Below are 27,847 nucleotides of genomic sequence, written 5' to 3' on the forward strand. Positions count from 1 at the left end.
ATCTTTTTTTTTAAGTTTGCTAAGGAATATCATTATGTAATAAATACATTATTATAAAGTGATCTACAGAATCTCTTAGTATAACTGTATTTGTATATAATTTATAAACAAATATCCCTCTGGGGGTTGAGCTTCAACATTTTTACTGATAGAGGTGCATGTTGAAAAACAGTTTTACGGGCTTCCCTGGTGGCGCAGTGGTTGAGAGTCCGCCTGCCGACACAGGGCACGCGGGTTCGTGCCCCGGTCCGGGAGGATCCCACGTGCCGCGGAGCGGCTGGGTCCGTGAGCCGTGGCCGCTGAGCCTGCACGTCCGGAGCCTGTGCTCCGCAACGGGAGAGGCCACAACAGTGAGAGGCCTGCGTACCACAAAAAAAAAAAAAAAAAAGAAAGAAAAACAGTTTTAGGAGTCATTTATCCTAAAGCAATTTTGCCACCCCCAGAGGACATTTGGCAACGTCTGGAGACATTTTCAGCTGTCATGACTGGGGCAGGGGTGCCACTGGCATCTAGTGGGTTGAGGCCAGGGATGCTGCTAAACATCCTACGATGCACACGGCAGGCCCGCACCACAGAGAACCATCCAGCCCAAAGTGCCAATATTGCTGAGGTTGAGAAGCCCTGGCCTAAAGCGCTAGACTCTCTTGATTCTGGGGGTTTTGCACGGCTAGCTGCTTCCTTCCCCCACTCCATTCTTCACCTGCTGAGACTTCACACTTCCAGGACTCCTCCAAGAAGACATTTCTGATGCGGCAAGGCTGGGACAGAGCCCCTCCCCCGCTTGCTGGGTTAAAATTGTCCTGGCCCCCCCGGGGTTCTCAATCTTACGTTTTACAGTGCAAATCCCCTGGAACCCCTAGACAGCCCGATTCTGCAGAACGGCTAGGGACCAGGAATCAGTATTTTTAGCAAGCACCTCCTCCTTCCCGCCAACTGCCTGCCCCTTCATATTTTGCACATAGTAGGTGGCCCAGGGACTAGTTGAATGTCTACAGCATGCCAGGAGCTACTAAGTGCTCTACCCGGGGACTCGAATCCTGGCACACGCACGCGCGCGGACACACACACACACACACTCCAGGATGTAGCCACTATCATCATCCCCATCTTACAGAGGAGTAAACTGAGGTTCAGAGAGGGGACGTGGCGAGGTAAGAGGCTCAGAGTGAGAAAGGGGTCCAGGTCCTAATTAGCGCCTGATTCCTGGGGGAGAGGAGGGGACAGAGCGATGGACTGGGGGAGCACGAGCTAGCGGGGGCCGGGAGACACACCGCGGCCTTCAGATGCGGCCCCGCCCCCACGAGGGACGTGAAGACGCGGACCCCGCGCAGCGTGGGGACATGTGACCGACTGCAGAGGCCGCGCCGCCTCCCCCGCCCGAGGTCTGCGCGCTCCGCCGCAGGGTGCAGATCGGGGGCGCCCGCCTGGGTTTGGGGCGCAAGAGCAGAGGTGGAGCCAGGGCGGAGCCAGCGCGCCCCGTCCCCCCTCTTTCCAATCGAAAGCGAAACGGAGGGCTGGAAAGGAAGGGCGGAGCCGGCCTGGAGGCCCCGCCCCCTGCCCTGAGAGGCAGCTGGACAGACGGGCGCGCCCAGGTAGGGGGGCGCTGAGCGCCCAGTGCGGACCCTCGCGGGGACCGGCGCCGCCACCATGTCTCAGGAAGGTGTGGAGGTAGGAGAAGGCTACAACTGGGCCGGGGACCCGCGAGAGATGCTGGGGAGGAGCCGGGGGACGCGGAGGGGGCTTCGCAGTTCCTGGGGACTCCATCCGAAACCTAGACCTTCCCCCAGGCTGGCACTCGTCCCCCTCAGAAAGGAGAGTGACCGCCACATGCCCCAGAGCGAAATGCGGCCTCCTCGAGGAAAAGCGGGGGCTGCTGGGTCAAGGGTCAGAGGCCAGGGGTTACCTGGCCGGCCTCCTCCCTTAGCCTGGGACGTTCGCCTTAGTCCGCTCCCTCCCCCAGTGCCCTGTGGGGACTTTGGCTTTTTCCAGGAAATGCAGTAGAGGGGTTGGGGGGGTGGGGTGCGGAGGCTAAAACCAAGGGTCAAGTTCAGGCCGTGAAAAAAGGATGCCTAGGGATGGGGGAGGGGCAATCGCGCCTCTCCTTCCTCCATCTGAGCCCCTGTCTCCCCACCCCAGCTGGAGAAGAGCGTCCGGCGCCTCCGGGAGAAGTTTCACGGGAAGGTATCCTCCAAGAAGGCGGGGACTCTGATGAGGAAGTTTGGCAGCGACCATACCGGAGTGGGGCGCTCCATCGTGTACGGTGAGCAGGCGGGGGTCCTGCCTGCAGGGGGTTCCGCTGGGGAGCGGGGAGGGGGTGTGGTCTCTGCTGAGGGTAGGAAGAGGCGATGAGATCATCTCTTTGGGGGGTGGTCTGTATCGGGTTCGGGCCCTGAAACTCCCACAAGGTCTTTCAAAGGCCTTTCACTTAACACTTACTCTCCCCACCAGGGGTAAAGCAGAAAGATGGACAGGAACTGAGTAATGACCTGGATGCCCAGGTAAACTGCGCCCTCCCCTCAAAAGATGTGGTAAGGGGAGGGAGAACAGAAGGGTCAGGCTCATCCATGGTGAGCCCCCTCTGTGCCTTGACAGTCCACAACTCATGGTCTAGCCTCATTCACTTATGCACCTCTCAGTCGTGTATCTGGCCAGGGAGCCTGCAAACAGTAGATGCTCATTACATGCTGACTGTATTAAATGGAAGAGAGAGACAAGAAACTAAGCAGTGAAACGAATCAGGATTGTCATTATAGAGGAGCCAAAAAGATCAGGGAAAGCTTCCTGGAGGAGGAGGTACCAAGTTCTTCAAGACTAAGGAGGAGTGACCTCTGGGAAGGGGAGGGGTTGGAGAGGGTCTTCCTGGAAGAGGGGTGGCATGACAAAAGGAACATACAGACAGGCTGGGATGAGCAGGAGATCAGAGAGGAGAGAGGGGCAGGGGAGCCCATGTGAATGAATGAATGAATGAATGAAAGGCTTTGCATGGCCACTTTGCCCCTTAGATGGCTTTGGTGGCTGGCGTACCGGTTGGCCTGCCTGAAAGACCCAGCACAGAGTTGTTAAAGAGTATAATAAAGTACGTATTATACCCTTAACATTTATATATTTACAGTTATACATATAATGAGTATGATAAAAATAGCAAAGAGTATCATTGATTGAGCACTTCCCCTGCGGCAGGACTCCAGGAATATTACCTGTTGACTTACTTCATTGCCACAGGTCCTGTGAGACAGGTCCTATGACTTATCACGTTCATTTTACAGATGAGAAAATTGAGACACAGGGTGATGACGTCACTCACCAGGTTCATGCTGAATGCAGGTGGCAGCTGGGATTTGAACCCAGGCCACCAAGAGTCAGAACCTGGGCTCTTAGATGTCCCTCATTAGGAGGAGTGGCTTGGCCACACCCCCACAGCTGGAAGTGATGAAGCCAGGGTTTCATCCTGCATCTCTCTGAATCCAGAGCTCAAGCACTTAACCTAAAGCAGCATGGCCTCAAAGAGGTGACCTCTCACAATGCCAGCAAGTGTGTGGCATTCATTGGCAGGAAGGGAGCATGGGGTCCAGCCTGTTCCACCATGCTCACTCAGGGTAATCTCAGGCAAGCCCTCTCCCGGCTCTGGGCCTCAGTATCCCCGTCTGAGCAATGGGGATGACAGGTGTGCCCACCTCCCAGGGTTGCTATAAGGACAACTGAGGTCACACATCCTGCCCTCAGGAAGTGTATGCTGCTCAATCAACTCCTCCTGAGTTAGGGACACTCTACTCTTATATGGGGCCAGAACCGTGCCTCCCCGCGCAGAAGCCCCGCCCCCAGAAAAGAGGCGTGAACCACATCTCCAGTTTCTGCCCCTGGTGTTTCCACCCAGGACCCCCCAGAGGACATGAAGCAGGACCGGGACATCCAGGTGAGTCCAGGATGTGGGACAGGGAGGTAAGCAGGGAGGACATCCATTGGGGTGTTCATAGGTGAGGAGGAGGGACATTGTAGGGGCAGGAAGGGGAGAAGAGGGCTGACCACCCTCTCCATTCTGCAGGCGGTGGCGACCTCGCTCCTGCCACTAACAGAAGCCAACCTACGCATGTTCCAACGTGCCCAGGAAGACCTCATCCCTGCCGTGGACCGGCAGTTCGCCTGCTCCTCCTGTGACCATGTCTGGTGGCGCCGCGTGCCCCAGCGGAAGGAGGTGATAACCCAACCTCTGACCTTGGTTCTGTCCCGGCTCCACTCCAAAGCCCCACTCTCAGTGTCCAAACCTCTGACCCAAGAACATCAGCCTCTGAGAGCCCAACCCCGGACCTGCAACCTCAGAGATCAACCCCAATCTCAGACCCTAACCCCAACCCACTGAGCTGGACTTTTCAACTTGACATTCAATTTGAGAAGCTCAACTCTTATCCCGGAGCCTGACCTCTGACTACACAGTTTGACAGCTACCACAGAAATCAAACCTGACCCCCAAACCACAACCCCAAATCTGGCTTCTGAACCCCCTGACCAGTGGTATGCTTCTGGTAAATGCCTAATAACCGGCTCTCGTGGGGCAGAGGCACCCCCAGATTTACAGTGTTTGCCAATTTCCATAGTGTAAATCTCGATCTGGCTAACATCAGGCTATCACTGCTCACCTCTGACAGCGAGCCTGCCCCTCTCTCCGCACCCCCAGGTGTCCAGATGCAGGAAATGCCGGAAGCGCTACGAGCCGGTGCCCAGTGATAAGATGTGGGGCGTGGCTGAGTTCCACTGCCCGAGATGTCGGCACAACTTCCGGTGAGGGCACAACTTCCGGTCAGGGCGCTGACCCCACCCCCACCTCCCATCCTCGGCCCTGCCCCACCCCAACCCTGCCCCTCCCTGCCCTGGCCCCACCCTGGCCCAGCTGGCCCTTGGACCCTCACGGCCCTGCCCGCCCCCAGGGGCTGGGCACAGATGGGGTCCCGGTCCCCCTGCTACGGGTGCGGCTTCCCCGTGGATCTGACACGGATCCTCCCTCCACGCTGGGACCGGGACACAGATCGCCGCAGCACCCACACCCACTCCTGCTCAGCTGAGGACTGCTACAATCGGCGAGGTGAGGGCCTGGCGCGTCCCCATGGCCTACCCCCCCATTCCGGGCATACATCTCTGAGCCTTTAAGAACCAAGGTCTCTGCCTGCTTCTTCCGCATACCTCCTAAGGCCTCAGTCCTGGAGGCCTTTTCATCTCCCACTGCAACGGCCCCTCCTTCCACATCTTCCACGGGCCTCCAGCCTCCTTACCTCCGGGTCACTCAGGACCCCTGCCCCTCCTAACACCCACCTCCCATGGCGTCATCCACCTTCCATGTCTCCTCACATAAAGTTCTGTGGTTTCACTCTGGTGGCCCACACCCCAGTGTCCTGTGGACTCTGCCCCTGTGGTCTCTGTGTTCTTGGCTCCTGTTGTGTCCTCTGTAGTCTCAGGTGATGCCCATGTCCCTGGGTCTCCTGTGGCTTCAACACCTGTGACTTTCACCTCTGAATTTCCTGTAGCTCTGGCCCCAGAGCCTGTAGCCTCAGCCCCTCCCCTCCCCAGAGCTCCCTGTGGCCTCAAGCCCCACGACCTCAGAACCTCTCCCTCCCCAGAGCCCCACGTGCCTGGGACGTCCTGCGCACACCCCAAGAGTCGGAAGCAGAACCACCTGCCCAAAGTCCTGCACCCCAGCAACCTCCACATCAGCAGTGGCTCCACTGTGGCCACCTGCCTGAGCCAGGGGGGCCTCCTGGAAGACCTGGACAACCTCATTCTGGAGGATCTGAAGGAGGAGGAGGAAGAGGAGGAGGACGAGGGCGGGCACGGGGAGTGACCCCTGCCAGGTGCAGATGCAAACCAGACACGGTCTGTGCATATTTTGTGTTGTTATAAAATACGAGCTCAAACGGAGATCTAAATGCCCTTGGGGAGCTGTCTGGGTCCAAGATGCTGGCAGGGGGATTCCTGGGTCCTGTTTTCAGGGTCCTGGGGAGCAGATCCACAATGAGAAGAGGTCTGTGGGACGCGGCCCACACTGAGTCACAAAGGAGGTGTGGCCAGGACAACTTGGGCTCCTGCGGACACACATCCCCTGTGACCTGGGGGACAGATGAACAGATGGTCACAGCCTCAGGGGCCTGATCAGCATGGCAGCCTTCTTGAGAGAGTAAGCCCCACCACGAAACTCGGCCCAGTAAACGCCGTCCTGGTAACGGCTACGGTAGTGGCCACCACGATGCCACACACCATTGAGGTTGGAGTGGGCACAGGCATGGTACCACCAGGCTCCCCGCTGGTACAGGGCGCAGTTACCTGAGGGAAGAGAGAATCCATGTCTTCTCACCAGAATAAAAGCCTCCACCAGCACCTCATTAGTACAAGGCTTTTGCCAGGCATCCTCTGTCCCCATACCTTCTTCAGAGTAATAGCCTTAATTCCTTCCTTATCCCCTTACCAAAGTATAAGTCACATTTTCGCCATTCTTTCTGCAAACTAGGAGCTTTACCTCTCATTCCTTTATCAGGGAAAACAACCTTCTCTACTTCCTTTCTAGAATAAGAGTCCTAGCTCTCATACCTCCCCCTATTCCCCCCACCCCCCCCACCACCTTTCACAAAGGCAGGAGTCCTGACTCTTAACTGCCTCATCAGAGAATGAATCTGGACTCCGCACCCCCTCACCAGAATAAGAGTCCTGTCCTCCACTCTCCTGTTTATCCTGATCCTTACCAGAGGAAAGTCTTACCCCACCCCCTTTCACCTCCTCACTAACAGTCTCCTACTCCCTCCCCACCACCACCACCAGAATGAGAGCTCTTTACCAGAATAGGAGTCTCGGTCCCTATCCACGGTGCTGAAAGGCTTGTCATTGTGCCAGGATAGAGAGTCTCCAGCATCTCCGTGGTAATGGCCAAGCCGTAGGCGGTAGTGGTCACTCTCAGGCTCCAGGGAAAAACCATCATAGTGGGCACGTGCCCCGCGGCCTCCCCAGTCCTCGAGGAGCACCAGTAGCTCATGGTCCCCATGGCCGGTCAGCTGATGCACAGGTTCAAGGCCCAGCCAGTACTCCCCATCAGGCTGCCCAAAGCCCACCTGGCCGGGCAGGAAAGTCAGGGAGTCAGCAGCAGGTCCCCTTCCCCTGCCCAGCCTTGCCCCACCCACCTGTGCTCACCTTGTAGTGCTGCCAGGTAGTGAAGAAGTTGACGGAGCCATCCTGCCGCCTCTGGATCACAGTCCAGCCTCCACCTTCCAGCTGTTGCTCACACCATGCTGACAACACATGCCGGCCCACTCGTAGCTCATACACTCCGCTCTGTCCATGGCCTGCCTGGCGGGCCTCTGCACAATCCCGCCATGGGCCTGCTGGCACAGGGATATGGGACAGGCACAACCTGGACCAGTCAACCCTTTACTGGAGTAAGAGTCCTGATTCTCACTGGTCCCCTTACCAGAACAGTCGAACTGCCTCTCCTATCCCCTCTCCAGAATAAGAGCCCCAATACCCCCTTTCTTACCTAAATAAGACTCTAAGTCATTCTTCTCTCACTAAAGCAAATGTGGAGCCTGGGATTCTTAAATTCTCCTTCTATGGTCTCCTCATCAGAATAGAGGTCTTGAACATGGCCCTCTGAATTCCCTCAAATTCTCACCAAAGTAGCAGTCCTGAATCCCCTGCCCTCTTGTCAAAGTAAGAGTACCTGTCTTATTTTCACACCATAGTAAGAATTTTGGTGTTTATCAAAGTAAGAGCCATATCTCCCTGTTCCATTATCAGGATAAAAGCATCATTTCCTCCAGGCCCCCCAGCATGAGAGGAATCTGGCATTAAAGTCCTGACTCATATTTCCCTCTATTCATGCTGCACTGGGAATCTCCTGGCTCCTCACACCCCCAACAGCCCCGCCCTTGTCTTACCTGCTGGCTTGGTAGGGACAGCAGGGTGCCCTGAGGGCACAGGAGAGGCCAAGGGCCCCTGCTGTCTCAGGGTCTGGTCTCTCTGGGATTCTGGGGCTGAGTTCATCCTCCTGCTGGTGTCATTGGTGCCACCTACCAGACTGACTGGAACCACAGGCACCAGGGGCGGTGGCAGGACCTGGGGTAACCAAGAGAGTTAGATGTGATTGCACTAACCCTTATCCCAGGACGCTCTGGGCTCGTAAATCTCCTAGCACCCAGATGGGAAGATCAAGCAGGGGCGTGTATTGATCTTCCCAAGCCTAACTCTAGTAGTCAAGAAGAGACAGAGCTGGGCTTAAACTCCTGGTCTGGTGTTAATAGCTTAACCGATCTGTGCCTCCAAACTTTTCGGTGAAGTAGGGATAATATGAGTATATCCAATATTATTAACTTACTGAATCCTCCCAACAACCCTGTAAGTTAGGTACTGTCACAAAGCAACAATTGCTTATTCAAAACCTAAGGTGAGACATAGTCCAGAATTTAGAATAATATAGCAGGAGTTAGAAACAGTAATGCAGGGTCTACCTTTATATTACCTAACACCCCCAACGAGGTCTTTGGTCTTTATCACATATTAATAATATGCTTGATTATAGGATCCTATGGGTATTCGTATTAGGTAGATAAGTAAAGACTTCAAGTAGCTACCAGTTGCGTTTTGACCCAAATGAGTTACTGGGGAAGAGGTAGGGGTCCGTTTTTGGAGCTTTTTGTATTTCGGAACTAAGAATCATGGGGTTGGGACTTCCCTGGCGGTCCAGTGGTTAAGATTCGGTGCTTCCACTGCAGGGGGCACGGGTTCGATCCCTGGTCGGGGAACGAAGATCCCGCATGCCCCGCAGCGCGGCCAAAAAAAAAAAAAAAAGGGGGCCCATCTACTGAAGATGCTCACAAGAAGTGGCTGCTATTTGGGGAGGGAGATAGTTTCAGAGTTACCTGCTGCTGCCCGCCCGCACTCCCCGGGCACAGGCGTTCCAGGCGGGAGATGAGGCCACTCTGCTGGCTGACCAGCTGTGCCAGCTCGCGGAACTTGACGTCCAGCTGGTGGAAGCGGGCGGCGGCGCGCTGCGCCTCGGCCGAGGCGTTCAGCACACGCTCCCCAAGCAGCGCCAGCGCGGCGGCAGGCTCCGCCCCCAGGCCTAGCCCCGCCCCCGGGCCCGCCTCGTGCTGCAGCTGCGCGCGCAGCTGGCCCAGGCGCGCACTCAGGCCACGGCTCTCCTTGCGCAGCGCGCGCACCTCGCCGGCTACAGCGCCGTCGGCCGTCGCCAGCCGCTGAAGTTCGCGCAGCAGCTCCTCGTGGCGGCCCACTCGCATGCGCAGTGCCGCCACGTCGCTGGCGTTCACGGCCTCCGGAGTTGGGCGCGGAGCCGCCGGCCCGCTCCAGCACACGGCGCCTGTGAACTTCTGCGGGGGCAGCACGAAGGTGTAGGTGCAGCGCGGGGCGGCTGCGCGCGCCCACCAAGCGTCCAGCAAGAGCAGCAGCTGCATCGTGAGCAGCCGGGGTGCCGACATGGCGGACCTGCAGGCAGAGGGTGAACGGGAAGGAGGGGGCCCCGGAACCCAGGCTCGACCCCCGACTCTCAAGCTGGGCCATACCTATGTGGTCCCACGCGGGAATGCACAGGTGTACACCTGCGTAGATCAGGGTCCACACACGCCCGCCTCCATCCCTTTCCCTGTCCCGAGGCTGGAGATACGCCCATAGAATCCAGCTCTGGCCTCCCCACTGAGTTCCAGGCGCCCTGCGGGTCAGTGTGTCTCGTCCATTCATTCAGCAAGCATTCTCTGAGTGCTAACTGTGTGCTGGCCTCAGTTCTATGCGCTGGGAATACAGTTGGGAACAAAACACAAAAATCCCTGCCCTGGTGAGCAAGGACCAAATAAACTTAGAATTAATTGAGTGTATTAGACAGCCCTAGGTACTAAAGATAAAAGGTACTTTTAGTAAAAGAGGGGAATTCCCTGGGTGTCCAGTGGTTAAGACTCCCGGCTTCCATTGCAAAGGGCCGGGGTTCGATCCCTAGTCTGGGAACTAAGATCCCGCAACCTGCACGGCGCGGCCAAAGAAACAAACAACTACAAAAAAAAAAAAAACAAACAACAACCAGTAAAAGACAGAGATGTGGGGATATGTGCAGGGGCAATTTGAGAGGAGGGAAGACCTGGAAGAGGTGACAGTTTTGAACAAAGACCTGAAAGAGATGAGGGAGGAAACCATGGGGGTATCTGGGAGAAAAGAGGTCCCTGGCAGGGGGAATAGAAAGTGCAAAGGCCCTGAGGTTGGACCATGCCTGATGTATTAAAGGAACCTGGAGGAGACTGGAGCAGAAGCCATGGGGAAACAGGGGGCGGGGGAGGGGAGATGAGGAGAAAGTCTCACTAACTCAGTCTAGTAGCGGACACCCTATTTCCCATGTCCTCAGACCAAAACTCCAGAGTCATTCATGTCTCTTCATGGCAGATGGAACCCATCAGCCAGGCCTATCAGCTCTTGTGTTTAGACCCTGAATTCCTCCACATTCCCCCCCATTCTCACTCCCTCCCATGATCCCAGCTCAATACACCATCTGGATTTCCTTAGAGCAGCTGCCTGCCAGGTCTCCAGGCTTCCGTCCTCAACCTCTGCTCTGTTTCTCCCACAGTGGCCAGAGGATACCCGTGAACACCCAAGTCAGGTCACGTCCCTCCTCCTCTGCTCAGGACCTCTGTGGCTTCCTCCTCACTCCGAGGAAAAGCCCAAGTCCTCCCTGCAGCCCACAAGGCCCTGCATGCTCTGCCCAGGCCCCTCCCTGCCCTCCCCTCCTCCCATTCACCCTCCCACCCACCGCGCTCACTCTGCTTCAGGCACCCTGGCCTGGCTGTTCCTCAAACACACAAGGGACCCTCCAGCCTCAGAGCCTTTGCACTTGCTGTTTCCGCAACCTGGAATATTCTTCCCTGAATTTATCACAGCTCCCTGTCTCTCCTTATTCAGGTCTCAGCTCAGTTGTCTCCTCCTCAGAAGCCCTCTTTGAGGGACTTCCCTGGTGGCACAGTGGTTAAGAATCCGCCTGCCAATGCAGCGGACACGGGTTCAATCTCTGGTCCGGGAAGATCCCACATGCCTCAGAGCAACGAAGCCCGTGTGCCACAGCTACTGAGCCTGTGCTCTAGAGCGCGCGAGCCACAACTACCGAGCCCGCGTGCCACAACTACTGAAGCCCATGCGCCCGGAGCCCGTGCTCTGCAACAAAAGAAGCCACCGCAATGAGAAGCCCGCGCACCGCAAGGAAGAGTAGCCCCCGCTCACCGCAACTAGATAAAGCCCGCATGCAGCAAAGACGACCCAACACAGCCAAAAATAAATTTAAAAAAAAAGAAGCCCTCTTTGACTACCCCATTTAGAGTTGCCCCTGCTTGGGCACGCCCTAGCACAGTCCGTCTATTTCATTTTAGCATTTATCACTCTGCAATTGCCTTGTTTGTTTGCCATTGTTTATGATCTGAATTCCTCCACCAAAACATAAGCTCCCAGAGGCTGAGCCTGGGTTTTGTTCACTGCTCTGTCCGCAGTGCCTAAAACAGTGCCAGGCGTCACACACACCCCGCAACACCCACATGCCCCGGGTCTGCCCACACGCCCCGCCCCCGCCAGGTGTTCCCTGGCTCCCACAGGTGAGCTGTATACTTGTGGCCACCAACCCGCGGCCCTGCAGGATCCACACGCGGGCCTCCATTGTCTTCATTCCTGGGGTTCACACACTTGCAGGCTGTCTGATGGGGAAACACATCCCTCCCACGTGCACATGCCAACATTAAGAAAATGTTCCACATGTCCACATGCTGGCCCTGTCCGCGCCAAGATCCACCATATTCCAAACCCACACATCCTGGTGGCCACACAGGCGCATGTCCTGCAGGCTTCATTGTCACACACATTGCCTTGTTCACACACTCTACAAGCATTCCTTGAGCACCTGTTGTGTGTCAGGAGCTGTTCCAGGAGATGGGGACACAGCTGTGACCAACACAGACAAAACCCCTGCCCTTGTGGAGCAGGTTGGGAAAACAGATGGTGGGTAGGCCAGAGGTAAGTGCTTAGTAGAAAAACAGGGAAGGGGGTGGGAGACCTGGGCTGGGGGTGCATTTTAAATAGAGGAGTCAGACATTACTGAGAAGATGACACTTGAGTGAAGACCTGAAGGAAGAGAGAGAAAGGGAAGAGCATTCAGGCAGAGGGAACAGCGAGTGCAAAGGCCCTGAGGTTGAACCTTACTTGATATTCCCAAGAAATAGCAGGGAAGCCTGTAAGGCTGCAACAGAATGAGTGAGGCGGAGAGCAGGAGGAAGTGATGGGGGCAAAGTGTGCAGGGCCTTGTGAACCTTCAGGAGGATTTGGGGTTTTACTCTGAGTCATGTGGGAATCATGGAGGGTTCTGTGCTGGAGAAAGGCATATTCACTACTGTACTCACACCCCAAGCACTAGCTACCAAGGGCAGAGCAGGGTCCTCTCATTGCTGCCCCCCGCCCGAAGACATCAGGCCCTCCACAACAGCAATGGACCAAACCCGTTTGAACTGGAGTGTGTGTAACATCCACTGCCTTCCAGGATCTCAGCCTGGAGTAAAGAGGAGGTCTGGGGAGTCCCCCAGCCAAGCCAAGGCCCAGGTTTCCCAACAGACAGATTCAGCCTCCACCTGCCCTCCCACCCTCCTGCGCTCTCACCTCTCACGACCAAGACCCTGAGTTCAGCAAGGCCCGCAGCAGACACAAGAAGTCCAAGGAGGAGCTGAGGGTCCAGCAGGGCCTCTGAACTGGAGAAGGGGAGAGGCTGGTGGGAGAGCAGGAGGGAGGAGGCTTGGTAACCACCCAGAGCCTGAGACTAGAGCGGTGATGCTGAGCCCAGGAGCTCCAAACTGTAAATATTTAGCATTTCCCATGTGAGAACTGAGGCAGAATTGCCAGACCCTCCTGCCCAGGCCACCAGAGCCTGATAACACAGTTCAGTGCCCTGGACGTTCCCCCCACAGCACAGCACAGAGCGTGGGAGGCTGCAGGCCCAGGGAGGCTGGGTGGATCCCAGCCTCAGACATAGACAGGCAGACACAGACACAGACACAGACACACACACACACACACACACACACACACACACACACACACCCCACAGAGAACAACAGTAGCGAATATCAGCGGCACCTGCAGCCTGTCAGGCATGACTCTAAACTCTACATTTTGTATCTCATTTAATCCTAGCAACCAGAGCTGGTTTCTGTATGTAAACACATTTTACAGCAGAGAACGGAGCCTCAGAGAGGGTGAGCAACTTGCCTGTGGTCACACAGCCAAAGAAAGGATCGGCAATGGTATTCGGCCCAGGTAACATGGCTCCAGAACTCACACACATATACCACAACAGTCATACACACACCTCTGTGTGTGCACATAACAGTAGAGCACAAAGACACACACGGATACCCAATGAGACATGCAAACCACTGCACAAAGCAGCAAAGATAGACAGATGGAATCTGTGTGTGTATATGTGTATGTGTGTGTGTCCGTGGATTTTCCCGGCACAGACAATTACAACAACATAACTGGAGGGAATTCCCTGGGGGTCCAGTGGTTAGGACTCAGCGCTTTCACTGCTGGGGCCCAGGTTCGACCCCTAGTCTGGGAACTAAGATCCCACAAGCCGCGTGGTGCAGTCAAAATAAATAAATAAATAAAGACAACTGGAAATAGCACAGATTTAGGAAGCAGCTATGTGTTCAAAATGTGGTCACAGGACTTCCCTGGTGGTGCAGTGGTTAAGAATCCGCCTGCCAATGCGGGGGACATGGGTTCGAGCCCTGGTCCAGGAAGATCCCACATGCCACGGAGCAACTAAGCCCGTGCACCACAACAAGTGAGCCTGTGCTCTAGAGCCCTCGAGCCACGGCTACTGATCCCACGTGCCACAACTACTGAAGCCCGCGCGCCTAGAGCCCGTGCTCCACAACAAGAGAAGCCATCACAATGAGAAGCCCGTTCACCGCAACAAAGGGTAGCTCCCACTCGCTGCTACTAGAGAAAGCCTGCGTGCAGCGACGAAGACCCAACGCAGCCAAAAATTAATTAATTAATTAATAATAATAATAATCTACCTGCCAATGCATGGGACACGGGTTCGATCCCTGGTCCAGGAAGATCCCACATGCCGTGGAGCAACTAAGCCCGTGCGGCACAACTACTGAGCCTGCGCTCTAGAGACCGCGAGCCACAGCTACTGAGCCCACGTGCCACAACTACTAAAGCCCGTGCACCTAGAGCCCGTGCTCCGCAACAAAGAGAAGCCACCACCATGAGAAGCCCGCGAAACGCAACAAAGAGTAGCCCCCGCTCACGCAACTAGACAAAGCCCACACGCAGCAACGAAGACCCAACGCAGCCAAAAATAAATTAATTAATTTAAAAAACAACAACAAAAACTAAAAACAAAATACGGTCACACACGCACACACCACGACTTAAAGGAAAATACCCCGTGGGCTGAGCGTGTCTGTAAATCTGCATCAGGCATGTACACACCCAGGTACACATGGTCACACACTGGCAAGCGCAGAGACACAAACCAGGCACACGGCGAGCCCCTGATACCCGCCCACAGCCCAGCGCAAGTTTCCATTTATCTCCCACACACATCCTCACACAGGTCAGGTCCTGCAGGGCCGAAAACAGACAGAACAAAGTGACTCACGTAGAGCCCCCACCAGGCTAGGGTCTCCGACTTGTAAGAAGGCCTCCCCGACTAGCAGTCTCCTCCCATTTCCTACAGTCCTGAACTCGTAACCCGAGTGGCCTCCCGGGCTGAAGGAGGAAATGGTCGTCCCAGATCTGAGAGAGGCTGCCAGGCTGGGCTCCCGGCCTGGGCTGGCGCCCCCCCCCCCCCCCCCCCCCCGCTGGGCCCCCCCCAGCTTCCCCCACTGGCAGCAGAGAGAGAAGAAACCTCCTAAGTCAAGGAGAGGGGATGACAGGAGGGAGAGAGAGTCAGAGAGACAGGGCAGGAGAAACGTCTGGGAGATCGGGAGAGAGATGGGAGATGGGGATAGAGATGAGAAGAGAGAAACGGGGATAGGGACAGACAGAGAGAGGAGAAAGATGGAACTTACAGATGATGGAGACAATTTTTGGCAAGTTCAAAGCTGGGGAGAGGGAGACAGAGACAAATGGAACAGGGAGAGAGATGTTGGGGGATCTCTTCCCCCCACCCGAAGGTTTTGGGGAAGAAGCCAGAGGCCTGAGGCCAAGGCTGGGGCTTTGAGCGGAAACTGGGAGGGGGTGAATTATTCACGAAGCTACCGCCTTGCTCTGAATTTCCAGAGGTGATGTGGAATTTCCATCCCTCAGCCCGTCCGCAGACAGGGCCCCCGCGGGGGACAGCTGGTCCTCAGGACCTGGGGCCTAAATGAGTACCTGCCAAGGTGCTATCCCCTTTTCGGGTCCCCAAGTGCCTGGCGCCAGTGTGCCAAGTACTGTGCATACATCATCTCTCTTAATTCGCGGGTCAGAGAGGAAATGATGATCATCCTCACTTTGGGATACTTTAGGAGCCTTGGAGTGGAGAACGTGTGCCTCAAAATCGCACAGCTGGTGGAAATGGCCGAGGCGGGATTCGAACCCATGGCTCATTTCGAACCGTGTCCCCCCCCCCCCCCCCCGGTTTCCACAGAAACAGGCACCAGGTGTCTCCACAGCAACCCCTCCGAGGTTTCCCGCGACCTGGTGCGCAAGCCCATGTGGTGACGTCATCACGCAGCGGCGCCTCACGTAGTCGCCTCGCCGGCGCCGGAAGTGAGCTGTGCGGCGCCGGAAGCAGCCAGCAGAAGAGGCCTCGAGGAAGAGACGGTGGCATGGGGCAGTCGGGGCGGGTGAGGCGCGGCGGCCGGGAAAGCGGGCAGCGCGGGTGGGGTCCCGGCGGTGGCCGCAGTGCTCACCTCTTGCCCCTCGCCCCCGCAGTCCCGGCACCAGAAGCGGGCGCGCGCCCAGGCGCACCTCCGCAACCTCGAGGCCTACGCCGCACAGCCGCACTCTTTCGTGTTCTCTCGGGGCCGCGCGGGTCGCAGCGTACGACAGCTCAGCCTGGACTTGCGGCGGGTCATGGAGCCGCTCACCGCCACCCGCCTGCAGGTCTGCATCGCGCAGCCCATCTCCACCCGCTGTGGGCCCCGTCTTCTGTGGGGATGGCTCCATCCTCGAAACCGCGCGAGGCCTCAGTCTCCCTGGCTGGAGAAAGGAGCCCTTATGGGGACCATCGTGGCTGCCTCTCAGGGCTTTGAGTGGCAGCAGCGAGGGCGAGCAGATGAACCGCGCGCAGCTTGGCTGGGTGCCTAGGACTGGTGGTTAAGAGGGGACTCAGGAATGAGCAAAGCTGGCTTCTCTCAAAAGCCCCGATCAAGTTACTTAACCTGTCTGGGCCTCAGCTGGCTGTCGAGGGACAGAGGCGGTGCTCAGATTCAAGTCTGACTGGCTCTAGAGGCCAAGAGCATTCCACTCTTCTCTCCTCCCCCCTTCTTCCAAGGGTTAAATGCAAGAAAGTGCATAACAGCTTAAGCGTATAGGCTTTGTTCAGTAAGGGGATATCAGTGATCATCCGTTTTTCTTTTTGTCGTTTCCAGATTCGAAAGAAAAACTCTCTGAAAGATTGTGTGGCAGTGGCTGGGCCCCTTGGGGTCACACACTTCCTGATCTTGAGCAAAACGGAGACCAGTGTCTACTTTGTGAGTGGATGCTCTCACCCCTCACTCCCCCACCCCCTCCGCCTCCCCCAGCTCTCATGATGACCCCTTGTGCCTCTGAGCTGCCGTGATTCTGGCTTCAAAGTAAACGCTCTGAAGAGATGGGCAGAGGTTCCCATTCCCCCTGCTCTCTAGTTGGACACCTTGACCCTCACTGATCCTTTTTTTCTGTAGAAGCTGATACGCCTCCCGGGAGGCCCTACCTTAACCTTCCGGATCAACAAGGTAAGGACTAGAGGTGGTATGAGGCCTCCGAGGGGTAGGAGCTGGGTTTGGGGATTGCCCCAGCCACGTGTGCTTGGCAGTTATCCACTCGTCACCCTGTCCTGCAGTACACCTTGGTGCGTGATGTGGTTTCTTCGCTGCGACGTCACCGCATGCACGAGCAGCAGTTTGCCCACCCTCCTCTCCTGGTGCTCAACAGCTTTGGCCCCCACGGCATGCACGTGAAGCTCATGGCCACCATGTTCCAGAACCTGTTCCCCTCCATCAACGTGCACAAGGTGGGCTGGGCCAGGCAACAGTTACCACGCACAGGCCCTTGGGTTGATTGCTCAGTCTTCACCTCCTAGCATTGAGGCTGAGAGCTCCGGGTTCTGAGGTCGAATCCCACTCATAGCGTTCTGTGACACCGCGCAAGAGGCTTCCCCCGTGAGCTGCCATCCCATCTGGCAGGTGGAAAACTATGCCTATAGTGCTTTATTTCCTAAATGCACGTTGAGTGCTGGTCTAAGTAGAGTAGCGTGTATTGTGGCTCCATTTTACAGAGGGGGAAACTGAGGCTGACAGAGGTGAAGTCACTAGTCTCAGGTCAGATATGAGGGAGAAGAAGGCAGGACCAGATTTTTAAATTTGTCTGGCAGCAGAGCCCCTGCTTCTAATCCATGGCACCAGTGGATCTCAAATTAGCCTTGTTAGATGCCAGTCACCAGGAAGTCCGGTGTCGACGGCCTCAGTGGGCCTCGGACCCAGGATTTCTAGCGAACGTCCAGGCAGCCCATGGACACCAGTTGCAGCCCCATCCATCCCTGCAGTGCTCTCAGCACTCTGTGCCCTTCTACTGTGAGGTTTCAGGAGTGCAGCCATAGCCGGGGCTTGGCGTGGGCTCCAGCACACAGCGGGGCCTGGGTGCAGCTCACGCGGTGCCGTGCCTTCTCTCCTCTCCCTTCCAGGTGAACCTGAACACCATCAAGCGCTGCCTTCTCATCAACTACAGCCCTGAGTCCCAGGAGCTGGATTTCCGCCATTAGTGAGTCTGGGGCGGGGTGGGGTGGGGTGGCGGGCGTGGCCCCGCTCTGCACCTGATGACAGCACTGCTGCTGAGCCTCTGTGATTGCTTCGTTTCAAAGTACACGCTCCGATGGACCGCAGAAAGGGTTGGTGGGGGGTGGAGCTGACCCGCGACCCCATGGCTGCTGACCCCTGTTCTCCCTCGCTCTGACCCCTGCAGCAGCATCAGAGTTGTCCCTGTGGGTGCAAGTCGTGGGATGAAGAAACTTCTTCAGGAGAAGCTCCCCAACATGAGTCGCTTGCAGGACGTCAGTGAGCTGCTGGCCACGTGAGGAGGGCTCAGGGTGGGGGCAGGGGGCCACCGCACGCCAGCGGGCCCCAGAGCTGTCCCAGGAGCCCGGGATCCCCTGCTGAGCCCCGTGTGTGCCCCACACAGGGGCGCAGGGCTGTCCGAGAGTGAAGCGGAGCCGGACGGCGAGCACAACATCACGGTGCTGCCCCAGGCCGTGGCAGGGCGTGGCAACATGCCAGCCCAGCAGAGCGCTGTGCGGCTCACCGAGGTGAGGCCCCGCCCAGGCAGGCCCGGTGGCTTCCCCCAGTCTCAAGGAGGGACTGACACACACTCCCCCAACCCCCTCCCCCGTTCCTCCAGATCGGGCCTCGGATGACACTGCAGCTCATCAAGATCCAGGAGGGTGTAGGAGAGGGGAATGTGCTGTTCCACAGTTTTGGTGAGGACGGGGCTGGAGGGGCACCGGGGTCTGAGGCCTGATCGAAGGTGGGTCTCAAGGTGCTGGGGGGCTCACCGGGATCTTGGTGAAGGCCTCAGTGGCTGTCTCTTCCCATTTAGTGCACAAAACAGAGGAGGAACTGCAGGCCACCCTGGCAGCCAAGGAGGAGAAGCTGCGGCTCAAGGCCCAGAGGCAGGACCAGCAGGCCCAGAACGTTCAGCGCAAGCGAGAGCAGCGAGAGGCCCACAGGTGTGTGGTCGCCAGGCGGATGAGGCGGGGTCCTGGGCGCAGGCTGCCACGTTGACCAGTGTTCCTCCTCCAGGAAGAAGAGCCTGGCGGGCATGAAGCGGGCACAGGCAGAGGCTGATGGGGAGGACAGCGATGCAGAGGACCCCGGGGCCCCTGCAGAGGCAGAGGGGGTCAGCCAGCAAGAGGAAGAGGAGGATGAGGCCGAGTATTTCCGCCAGGCTGTGGGCGAGGAGCCTGATGAGGGTGTGTGGCAGGCAGGGGTCAGTGTAGCTGGGCACCGTGGGCTTGTCTGTCCCTGTGCCCTGGTGGCCCTGACACAGTCTCTTCCCACAGACATGTTCCCAAAGGCAGCCAAGCGGAGGCGGCCTGCCGGGCCCCCAGGCAAGAAGCGACGGGTAAAGGAACGGAAGCCTGACCGAGGCAGTGACCGGAGGCCTCCAAAGGCCAAGGGCAGACACCCGGGGGCCCAGGCCAAGGTGGGACCCAAAGGGGCTGCCCGGGACCACAGGCGAGGCCGACCGTGGCCACCGAAGAGAGTAGCCTGAGGCCAAGCCTGGGTGGCAGGTGGAATGCCCCAGATTGGGGCCTGAGAAGTGCTGCCCTGGGCTCCCCACCTCCTGGGCCTCCAGGTGCAGCCCTCGGTTTCCTTTCATAAAGGAGAACTGTTTTCCTAACCTCCGCCTCTAATAAACTGATTTCTCATGAGTCTTAGTCCGCGCTTGAAATGGGGGGCCTGGTTTCTGCCCGAAGCCTGGGCCCATTTCCCCGACCCTGGGCAGTGGAAGTGCAGGGCCTTGTTTCACAGGCAAGGGTGACGGGCAGATTTGACCCTGCTTTGGTGCCTTGGGGTCCTGGGCCCCTCCCCCAGCCTAGCAAGGGCCCCCACAAGCAGATGGGCCAGCTCTGGAGGATTGGGTGTCATGAGGAAGGAAACCGGGGGTGGAAGTGAGGCGTGTGCCCAGACCAGCTCTGCAGGCTGAAGGAGGTGCTGCTGGCAAGGGGAGGGGCCAGCAGCGCTGCTGGTGGCTCAGCAAAGGACCGTGTGCACCACAGCACACGGGCCGCAGACCCAGAGGCAGGCCATGCGGGCCACGGCCACCACCACCTCAGGTGAGGAGCCAGCACTGCTGGGATGGTTGAGCCAGGCACACATCCAGGGCCATGGGGGTGGAGGCGGCCGGCTCCTGGAGGGCAGAGGGGAGAAGGGGTTTAGAATCACGTCTGGACCGACTTCCTCCCAGGGCGGAGGGATGGGATAGGAAGGCAGAAGTGAGAGTGGGGTAGCTGACCGGGTCAGGGAAGGGGTACATGCACCTCGCACAGAGCTCCTGGCCAGCCTGCTGGACCAACTGGGAACAGGCCAATTCTCAGGTTGGAAAGTTGAGGCTGAGTGAGGCGTGTAAAGGGTCAACTGCAGAGCTCAGCTTCCCCCCGCACTGCTCAGTCCCAGGTGCTGTTCTGGGCACTGGGAAGCCAGTAGCAGGGCACTGCCCCACCCTCAGGAGGGAACATTCTGGGGATTTTTCTTACAGTGATCAGATGGAGTGACAAGCTGTGGCAAAAATATAAGCAGGGTAGGGGACCAAGGGTGCAGTCACAACGTTAGGGTGATCTCAGGTCCTCTCTCAGGACCAGACCAGGAGGAGGTGAGTGGGACAGCCTTAAGGATGCCTGTTGCCTGTGACTCAGCCAGTGCAAAGGCCCTGAGGCAGGCTGTGCCTTAAGGAACAGCCAGGACACTACGGTCCCAGGGAGCTGGGAGTGGGAAATGAGAGAGCCGGTGGGGTGGGAGGGATAGCTCCTGCAGGGCCTTGTGCGAAAAGGTGAGCGCTGGCTTTTCTTCCATGTGAGGAGGAAGCCGGGGAGGGCTGGGAGGATAGGGATGTGACCTGTCTCAGGTGCCCTTTGGAGGATGTGAGAGAACAGATGGGTGAGGGCCAGAGCAGGGAGACCCGAGTGCAGCCAACAGGTAGATGGTGGGGGCTGGACTTGGGTGACACTAAGGGGGTGACAGACTGACAGATCGGACTGGGAGTTGTGTAGTGGGGTGGGACACTCCCCTGGGCTCCCTCTCCTACACCGCAGGCCCCAGTGGCTCTGGGTGGTCACTGCCAGGTTACATGCGTCCCTGGTTCTTTTCCTTTACTTTTATTATTATTTATTTATTTGGCTGCATTGGGTCTTCATTGCTGCGTGCGGGCTTTCTCTAGTTGCGGCGAGTGGGGGCCACTCTTCGTTGCGGTGGGCGGGCTTCTCATTGCGGTGGCTTCTCTTGTTGCAGAGCACCAGCTCTAGGCACACAGGCTCAGTAGTTGTGGCTTGCGGGCTCTAGAGCGCAGGCTCAGTAGTTGTGGTGCACAGGCTTAAGTTGCTCAGTGGCATGTGGGATCTCCCCAGACCAGGGCTCGAACCTGTGTCCCCTGCATTGGCAGGTGGATTCTTAACCACTGCGCCACCAGGGAAGCCCACGTCCCTGCTTCTTGCTCCAGCTGGTTCTTGATGGTGCAGGACACAGAGAGAGGCTGAATGAAGGACTCTGTGCTTCTATCCGCTCTGGGCCTCTTCGTACAGATTCCCTCTGTACGAAGGAGCTGTGGTTGGCCCCCCGCTCCTGGGTGTGGAAAAGTACTCAGCGGAGTATGCCCCGCAAAGGGCTCCCGGCGCACAGCCGGTATGGGTGTCACAGTGTTTCCGACTCTGAAGGCGGCGGGAACCACGGTCAGGGACAGGGCTGATGCAGCAACGCTCTCTGCCCCAGGTCCCACACACTGCCCAGCCAACTTCTCAGCGGCTGCTGACCACATCCTCAGCGGTTTCCAGGAAGACTTTCTGTGGCCCATGCTGGTGGCTGTGTTTCTGGTGGCCTTGGCTGGCAACAGCCTGGCCCTGTACCGCTTCTGCACCCAGGACCATCGCCCTTGGCACCCAGCCGTGATCTTCTCAGCCCAGCTGGCAGTCAGCGACCTGCTCTATGCCCTGACGCTGCCCCCGCTGGCCGCCTACTTCTACCCACCCAAACACTGGAGCTACGGGGAGACTGCCTGCCGCCTGGAGCGCTTCCTCTTCACCTGCAACCTGCTGGGCAGCGTCATCTTCATCACCTGCATCAGCCTCAACCGCTACCTGGGCATTGCCCACCCCTTCTTCACCCACAGCCAACTGCGGCCCAAGCACGCCTGGGCCATCAGCGCTGCTGGCTGGGCACTGGCGGCCCTGCTGGCCGCACCCACGCTCAGCTTCTCCCACCTGAGTGGGCCACAGCAGGAAGGCAAGTGCACTGTGCACATGCCCGATGCCTGCATCAAGTGCCTGGGGACAGCGGATGACAAGCAGCTTGAGGCCTACAGGGTCTACAGCCTGGCGCTCACGGCTCTGGGCTGCGGCCTGCCGCTGCTGCTCAGCCTAGTGGCCTACAGCGCCCTCGGGCAGGCTGTGCTGCAGAGCCACGGCATGACAGCGGCCAACAAGCTGCACGTCATGGTGCTGGTGGCCAGTGGCATTGCCCTCTACGCGAGTTCCTACGTGCCCTACTACGTCACAGGGGTGCTCAACGTGTATGCCCGGCAGCGCTGGAGAGCCCTCTGCCCAGGCTTTGCGAGTGTGGCCCAGGCAAAGGCGGCGCTGGGCTGGAGGACGTACGTGGCCCATCAGGTAACACGGGGCCTCGTTCCCCTGGCCATCTGCGTACACCCGCTGCTCTACATGGCTGTGGTGCCCAGCCTGGACTGCTGCCACCGACGCTGCCCTGGCTGCGGGCAGGGGCAGGCCCCAGAGAACACGGAGTGCTCCGGCCAAGCCCTGCCCCTCAATGTCACAGCCACCCCCAAAACCTCTGGGCCCCAGTCCCCTGAGTTGAGCCCGTGACCTGGCCCATCTTCAGCCCCCTCCTCATCACGAGACACTGGGACCCAGCAGCAGAATGGAGGCTGAGAGCACAGCAGGCCCCTGGCTCTGATCCCCCAAGAGGCCCTGAGCCAAAACTTCCTCCCCAAGGAGAGGCCTGCAGTGGGACCAGGGAGCGCCCAAGCCAGAGCAGCAGGAATTGCCACCCGCAGCAGTAACCCCGGGCAGGGCTAGGGAGCAAACCCACAACAGGGGGGGGAAGGGGGGAGGGGGCCTGGCCCCGCCCACCACAGTGTGAGTGACATCTGCGAATAAATGGAACAGCACAGGGTGATGGAGATCTTTTATTGCCCTCGGAGCCCCCTGCTTCCGGAGGCTGCCCTCTGTCACTGAAGGATCCCGGGTCTGGGGGCCGAGCAGCAGCAGCCGGCTTAGTTGGTTGATGGCCTAGAGAGAGAAACACGAGGTGGCTGAGGATGGGAAGTATGGGGGCTTCCGACCCCTAAGGGAATCCCAAGAGCACACCCTACACCCACACCACAGGGAACTCAACGGGGATGAGGGGGACAGGGCAGGACGAGACCAGGCGGCGGCGCAGAGCACACGATGAGCCAGACCGGCAGGAAGGCCCCGCCGCACATGGGCTGTGCGCCCCTCCGTGAGAGGAGAAGGACAGTAAATGACCTGCGCCCCAGGACAGCCTTTGTGGCTGTTAACCTGGCCTGGGGCCTGCAGTCAGCCTGAGCGTCTGTGGGCCGCGACGCCGTCGGGGGGCGGGGGAAGGCAGGGGTCTCACTTGGCCCACTCGACGTTGAGGATGAGGTGGTCGTAGCCGAAGCCGGACACCCCGGCAATGGCGCGAGCGGCGTCCTCGCGGCGGTGGAAGCTGATGAAGGCAAAGCCCTGGGGGAGGGGGTGGGGTCAGGGACGCTCAAGGCACAACTGGGACCTATGGAGGACCCCTCCCCACCCCCTGGCCGCCAGCCCACCTTGGACTGGCCGGTGGTCTTGTCCTTTGCCAGGTAGATGCGGGAGATGGAGCCGAAGGGCCGGAAGAGCTCCTGCAGGTCGGTCTCACGAGTGTCCTCGGACAGGTTGGTGACGCGGATGGTGGCATTGTCGTCGGCTGGGCGGGCAAGGAGAGGCATCTGTAAGGGGCCGGCCCCGCCCGCGGGATAATCACAGGGTGCAGGGAGGTGCCCGCCCACCGGCCCAGTGCCAGGGTGCTCGCCACCTCACCTCTGCGGTTGGGCTGCATGGATTCCCCGCGGCGGCTGGCTCCATCCCGCAGGCTCGGAGGTACATACTTCCCCGTCTTGTTCTGAGTGGCCTGCACAGGCTCCAGCTCTGGAGACCAAAAGCAAGGCCCAGTCAGGCCTCCCCGGCACAGACCTGCCCCAGGATGCTGGCGGCTCCAGCCACGGCCCTGCCCAAGCACCATCTGTCAAACCACAGGTGATCGGTTGATTCCTTCAAGGCCTCGTGGTCATGACTTAAAGGTCACATGCAGGAAGCTGACACCACCTCAACACCCTGCCGGCGGCACAGAAAGAGCGAGAGAACCCACAGGGGTTGACAGCAATGTCCAGCCTCACAACACATGGGAAGACAGGTACACAGGGTTAGGGACAGGCCCCAGGTACCTGCCCCCGGGCAGGCGACAAGTGGCTGCTCATCTGGGTGAGTCTGCTCCTTGGTGTGGGCAGGCAAACAGCGCACTCAAGTCAGGAAACTCACAGACACATCCGGGGAACAACCGTCTCCCCACCACTCATGGTGTATGTAGTCACACACGCGGCCGTGCCCACGAGCGGCTCTCACGGCCCCCAGTGAGGAGAGTCAGGTGACATCACCAGCAGTCAGAGCACCCACCTGCCAGTCTCTCTCACACAAACAAACGTGGCCTGTGGTCACAGCCTTGCAGTGCGGACGCTGTTGTGTGGGAGACGACAGCCCCAGCAGTGGCGGTCCCGTTCAGATGCCAGGTGACGACCCACGACTCTCCCAGAGGCGCACACAATCCCCATCCTCCACCCCACAGCCTGCCAGCCGCATCCCCGGGCCCTGGCACCTCCGGGCAGCTTCTCTTTCTCGCCAGTGGACAGGCCCAGCTGCTCGGCCAGCTCCTTCTGCATGGGCCCCAGCGTGTCTTTGTAGGGGCAGCGGGTGGTCCAGTGGTCGCCCTTGCAGATGCGGCAGGACACGATCTTCTGGCCCTTGAGCTTGTTCATCGGGTCCTCCTCTTCCTGGCAGTTCAGATCCTGGTGGGGCAGGTCAGAGCAGCTCAGACTGGGCTGGCACAACCCCGACACCACCACCACCCTGGCCACCAGCCTCTTGGCCCACTTACCTCTTTGCTGGTGATGAATGTCATGGATACATCATCGCTGACGGTGGTGGTGGCCACATTGGGCCCTGGTGGGTCAAACTCTGAGTTCCCAAACTTCTTCCAGTTCTGAGCTCAGGGCGGGATAGGGGACGGGTTAGGGCAAGGACAAATGCGACCCCCTCCACTGGCACCCTAGACTTACAAGCGCCACCTCCAGGGTGTCTGAGCCTTGAACCCCACTCACCACCCTCCCCAAATGCTCCTCAAAGCAGTGGTGATGACAGTTCCTGTTCCCTGAGTGCCTGCCAGGCCCTAGCTTCCCACCAGCTCCAGGAGGCAAGGGCAGCTCTCAGCCCCATGTTCCAGATGAGAGAACTGAGGCTCAGGGGGGAAACAGCTCCACAGCCAACAGCTCCTGGTGGGGGCCGTGCAGGTAGCGGACCAGCCCCCACCATGAAGTGATGCTCAGGGGTGTGCAGGGTCACCCAGACTTCCAGGGGCCTTGAGCTAATTAAAGAACCTGAACCTCAACTTCCTCCCCTATAAAAAAGGGACCACAATGCTCCCCACACCTCCCCGGAACGCTACGGGGACTGAATGAGAAAATACTTCCTGCAAAGCACCTGGGTCTAACACAGAGAAAGCACGCCAGGAATTGTGCCATATGTATTTATTGCTATCACTTCTTCTGCTGTGACAGCCACCTGAGGGGAAGGCTTGGCTCTGTTCCTCCTGGTAGACAACCCAAGAGGAATAAGAATCAAGCCCACCCACTGCTGCACCTGCTGGACTTTTCAGGGCCCCCCACAGACTGCAAACAGGTCTCAGTTCTGCTCCAGTAAAACAAGTACAAACAGTTAAACCCCACTTCTAAAAATAAAGGTACTGGGGAAAAGCATTCCTATTTTTCTCTGAGTCAGCCCTGGAGGCGCCCCCAAGACAGGGGAAGAAGGGTCTTACCTTCCTCCCCCTTCTTTTTTTTTTTTATTCTTTTCTATTTTTGGCCGTACTACGCGGCATGTGGGCTCTTAGTTCCCCGACCGGGGATTGAAGCCATGCGTCCTGCAGTGGACGCGCAGAGCCCTAACCACTGGACTGCCAGGGAAGTCCTTACCTTCCTTCTTGCCACAGCCTTTGAGGCCTTCCGGGTCTCAATTCTGAAGGTGCGAACAATCTGTAGACAGAAAGGGAGACGTGTGGGCTTCCAGCTCCTCAAGGTTCCCGGGGCCAGGGGATCTTCCTCATCAATGCACCCAACACACATCATTCTCTCCTTGTCCAAGTGCCCCCAAGCAAAGGGCACCCACCTCTTCCCCAGCCTTACCTTGAACTTCTTGCCATCCTCATCTATCTTGTACTCAGTCAGTGTCTTGATGTTTCCATTGATGACCTCCTTGGGAGACGGCAGTGGAGCTGGGAGAGGGGAAGACACAAGAGGAACTGAGCCCTGGGGAACGGGGACCAGGCAGGAAGGCGGCTGGGGAGAAGAGGCAGCCCAGGGACGGAGAGGAGTCTGTCACTCACCTCCCGGCAATAGTTCAGGCTCTGGGCTGGTATCCCCGGTGGCCAGAGGGATCCCTTTGAGAAGCTCGCTGGTGACACATTTGTCTGTGAAAGGGAGTGTAGGGAACAGGGATTAGATAGAGAGGCAAGAGCTCCCAAACCGAAATGGAGGGAGCTTTGGGATGATGTCCGCACCAAGAGTTGAGAAAGGCGGGACCAAGGGCAGACGACTGGCCAGGAAGTGTCCTGGGATAGCCGTCCGGGGACACGAAGCTGGCTGTAGCAACTTCCAGCAATGGCAAGCATAGGGGATCCCTGGCACCCGGGCGCTAGTACAAAGGCAGGAGGGAGGCTGTTACAACTTCCTCCCCGGAGAAGGGGAGCAGCTGTGCTGGGACCAAGGATTTGGGCGGTGGCATGGGAGGAAGAGGTGAACGTCTGGAATTGGGGATAGGCTGGCCCGGATAAGGATGGCGCGGGGCAGGGGCTGGCCGTGAGGGGAGATGCAGGGTCAGACGGCGGTGCCAGGGTGGGGGATTGGAACAGGCAGCAGTGACGGCCTGGAGGGCTGGCTGTGGTGATCGGGGGCGACAGGGCAGACTCACCGTCCTCTCCCTCCTCTTCCACCTGATCGGCCCAACTGGGCTTCGAACTGCGGGGACAAGTTGGCCAGGAGGAGGGCTGGGTGAGGCGCGGCCCGGCTCCCGCGGCCTCGGCGCACCCAGGCTCCATAATACCCCCTAGAACGCCCAGTCTGCCTCCCAAGCCTCCCTCCATGACCCCAGACTCACTCAAAGTCTCCGGTCGGCATTAGAACACCTTCTCCACGCAGCCCAAGCCTGGGCCAAAGACCGGAAGTGAGAGGAGCACGGGACTTCCGATTCCGCTGCCTAGAGCGGCCCAACCGCTGTGCCCCACAGCGCCCCCGTACGGACGGAGGTAGAGGCGCCGGCTGTGTGAGAGGCTGGGCGCTGGTACCCTGCTAGGTAGCTAAATAGGAGCGTATCTCATTTACGGTTTTTAAAAAATTAAAAATTGATAATAACAACAAAGCTCAGTTATTGAGCTTTCACTGTTTGCAGGAACTGTGGGGAGAAATTATTATTTCCATTTTGCAGCTGAAGAAACCAAGGCTCGTCTTCCTTGTCTGGAAAGAGATTTCCTGATTCAAATGATCAAGATGTCGTGGCTCCCTCAACCATTCTTCCTCCTTTAGTAACTTTTTTTCTTTTTCAGCTGCGCCACGG

The 27,847-nt window shown here is 58.2% G+C and overlaps 4 protein-coding genes and 2 non-coding genes across 8 annotated transcripts; 4 read left to right on the forward strand and 2 right to left on the reverse strand.

The window, feature by feature from the left end:
• Nucleotides 1-1,339: 1,339 nt before the first annotated feature.
• SHFL (shiftless antiviral inhibitor of ribosomal frameshifting) lies at nt 1,340-5,903 on the forward strand. The gene is made up of 8 exons (XM_029218681.1): nt 1,340-1,668; nt 2,137-2,260; nt 2,449-2,498; nt 3,875-3,913; nt 4,043-4,192; nt 4,673-4,776; nt 4,923-5,077; nt 5,610-5,903. The coding sequence occupies exons 1-8, from the start codon at nt 1,648-1,650 to the stop codon at nt 5,828-5,830; spliced, it is 864 nt and encodes a 287-aa protein (XP_029074514.1). The 5' UTR covers nt 1,340-1,647; the 3' UTR covers nt 5,831-5,903.
• ANGPTL6 (angiopoietin like 6) lies at nt 5,866-14,692 on the reverse strand. 2 transcript variants are annotated; one of them, XM_029218679.1, is made up of 6 exons: nt 14,678-14,692; nt 8,892-9,474; nt 7,911-8,088; nt 7,168-7,358; nt 6,818-7,088; nt 6,061-6,309 (listed from the first exon to the last, which is right to left on the reverse strand). In XM_029218679.1, the coding sequence occupies exons 2-6, from the start codon at nt 9,465-9,467 to the stop codon at nt 6,119-6,121; spliced, it is 1,407 nt and encodes a 468-aa protein (XP_029074512.1). In that variant the 5' UTR covers nt 9,468-9,474; nt 14,678-14,692; the 3' UTR covers nt 6,061-6,118. The 2 variants fall into 2 exon arrangements, with proteins under 2 accessions (XP_029074513.1, XP_029074512.1); XM_029218680.1 differs by lacking the exon at nt 14,678-14,692 and having other exon boundaries at nt 5,866-6,309; nt 7,168-7,355; nt 8,892-9,856.
• A 1,019-nt stretch (nt 14,693-15,711) lies between these two features.
• Nucleotides 15,712-23,056, forward strand: LOC114892951 (suppressor of SWI4 1 homolog). Of its 2 annotated transcripts, XM_029218333.1 has the most exons (13): nt 15,712-15,848; nt 15,937-16,107; nt 16,596-16,697; nt 16,890-16,940; nt 17,048-17,218; nt 17,888-17,964; nt 18,166-18,273; nt 18,382-18,505; nt 18,598-18,676; nt 18,796-18,925; nt 18,999-19,168; nt 19,259-19,345; nt 21,684-23,056. In XM_029218333.1, the coding sequence occupies exons 1-13, from the start codon at nt 15,831-15,833 to the stop codon at nt 22,787-22,789; spliced, it is 2,394 nt and encodes a 797-aa protein (XP_029074166.1). In that variant the 5' UTR covers nt 15,712-15,830; the 3' UTR covers nt 22,790-23,056. The 2 variants fall into 2 exon arrangements, with proteins under 2 accessions (XP_029074166.1, XP_029074167.1); XM_029218334.1 differs by lacking the exons at nt 15,712-15,848; nt 15,937-16,107; nt 16,596-16,697; ... (7 more) ...; nt 18,999-19,168; nt 19,259-19,345 and adding an exon at nt 19,997-20,035.
• Nucleotides 16,742-16,827, forward strand: LOC114893518. The gene has a single exon (XR_003792936.1). It is a non-coding gene; the product is annotated as a small nucleolar RNA SNORD105 (small nucleolar RNA).
• On the forward strand, nt 18,007-18,086 carry LOC114893524. Its single transcript, XR_003792941.1, has one exon. It is a non-coding gene; the product is annotated as a small nucleolar RNA U105B (small nucleolar RNA).
• Nucleotides 23,057-23,102: 46 nt separating the features above from the next.
• EIF3G (eukaryotic translation initiation factor 3 subunit G) lies at nt 23,103-27,456 on the reverse strand. The gene is made up of 11 exons (XM_029218335.1): nt 27,392-27,456; nt 27,206-27,252; nt 26,622-26,705; nt 26,422-26,510; nt 26,212-26,271; nt 25,119-25,223; nt 24,840-25,029; nt 24,008-24,115; nt 23,758-23,894; nt 23,565-23,671; nt 23,103-23,215 (listed from the first exon to the last, which is right to left on the reverse strand). Exons 1-11 carry the CDS (start codon nt 27,409-27,411, stop codon nt 23,200-23,202), a joined length of 963 nt encoding a protein of 320 aa, XP_029074168.1. The 5' UTR covers nt 27,412-27,456; the 3' UTR covers nt 23,103-23,199.
• Nucleotides 27,457-27,847: the final 391 nt, after the last annotated feature.

This window comes from Monodon monoceros, unplaced genomic scaffold (genome assembly GCF_005190385.1).
Source record: "Monodon monoceros isolate NGI ecotype Baffin Bay Population unplaced genomic scaffold, NGI_Narwhal_1 Super_Scaffold_12, whole genome shotgun sequence".
Lineage (NCBI taxonomy): Eukaryota > Metazoa > Chordata > Mammalia > Artiodactyla > Monodontidae > Monodon > Monodon monoceros.

Excerpts from the sequence above, each read along its gene's own strand:
- SHFL (XM_029218681.1), top strand. The coding sequence starts at position 1,648 with ATGTCTCAGGAAGGTGTGGAG. Across the intron at positions 2,261-2,448 it reads GGGGCGCTCCATCGTGTACG|GGGTAAAGCAGAAAGATGGA; the intron begins GTGAGCAGGCGG and ends TCTCCCCACCAG. Across the intron at positions 4,193-4,672 it reads GCGTGCCCCAGCGGAAGGAG|GTGTCCAGATGCAGGAAATG; the intron begins GTGATAACCCAA and ends CCGCACCCCCAG.
- ANGPTL6 (XM_029218679.1), bottom strand. The coding sequence starts at position 9,467 with ATGTCGGCACCCCGGCTGCTCACGATGCAGCTGCTGCTCTTGCTGGAC. Across the intron at positions 7,359-7,910 it reads TGTCCCTACCAAGCCAGCAG|CAGGCCCATGGCGGGATTGT; the intron begins GTAAGACAAGGG and ends TCCCTGTGCCAG. Across the intron at positions 7,089-7,167 it reads CTACCTGGCAGCACTACAAG|GTGGGCTTTGGGCAGCCTGA; the intron begins GTGAGCACAGGT and ends CTGCCCGGCCAG.
- LOC114892951 (XM_029218333.1), top strand. Across the intron at positions 18,506-18,597 it reads GCGCTGTGCGGCTCACCGAG|ATCGGGCCTCGGATGACACT; the intron begins GTGAGGCCCCGC and ends CCGTTCCTCCAG. Across the intron at positions 19,169-19,258 it reads GGGCGAGGAGCCTGATGAGG|ACATGTTCCCAAAGGCAGCC; the intron begins GTGTGTGGCAGG and ends CTCTTCCCACAG.
- EIF3G (XM_029218335.1), bottom strand. The coding sequence starts at position 27,411 with ATGCCGACCGGAGACTTTGA. Across the intron at positions 24,116-24,839 it reads GAAAGAGAAGCTGCCCGGAG|AGCTGGAGCCTGTGCAGGCC; the intron begins GTGCCAGGGCCC and ends TTTGGTCTCCAG. Across the intron at positions 23,672-23,757 it reads AGACCACCGGCCAGTCCAAG|GGCTTTGCCTTCATCAGCTT; the intron begins GTGGGCTGGCGG and ends CCCCTCCCCCAG.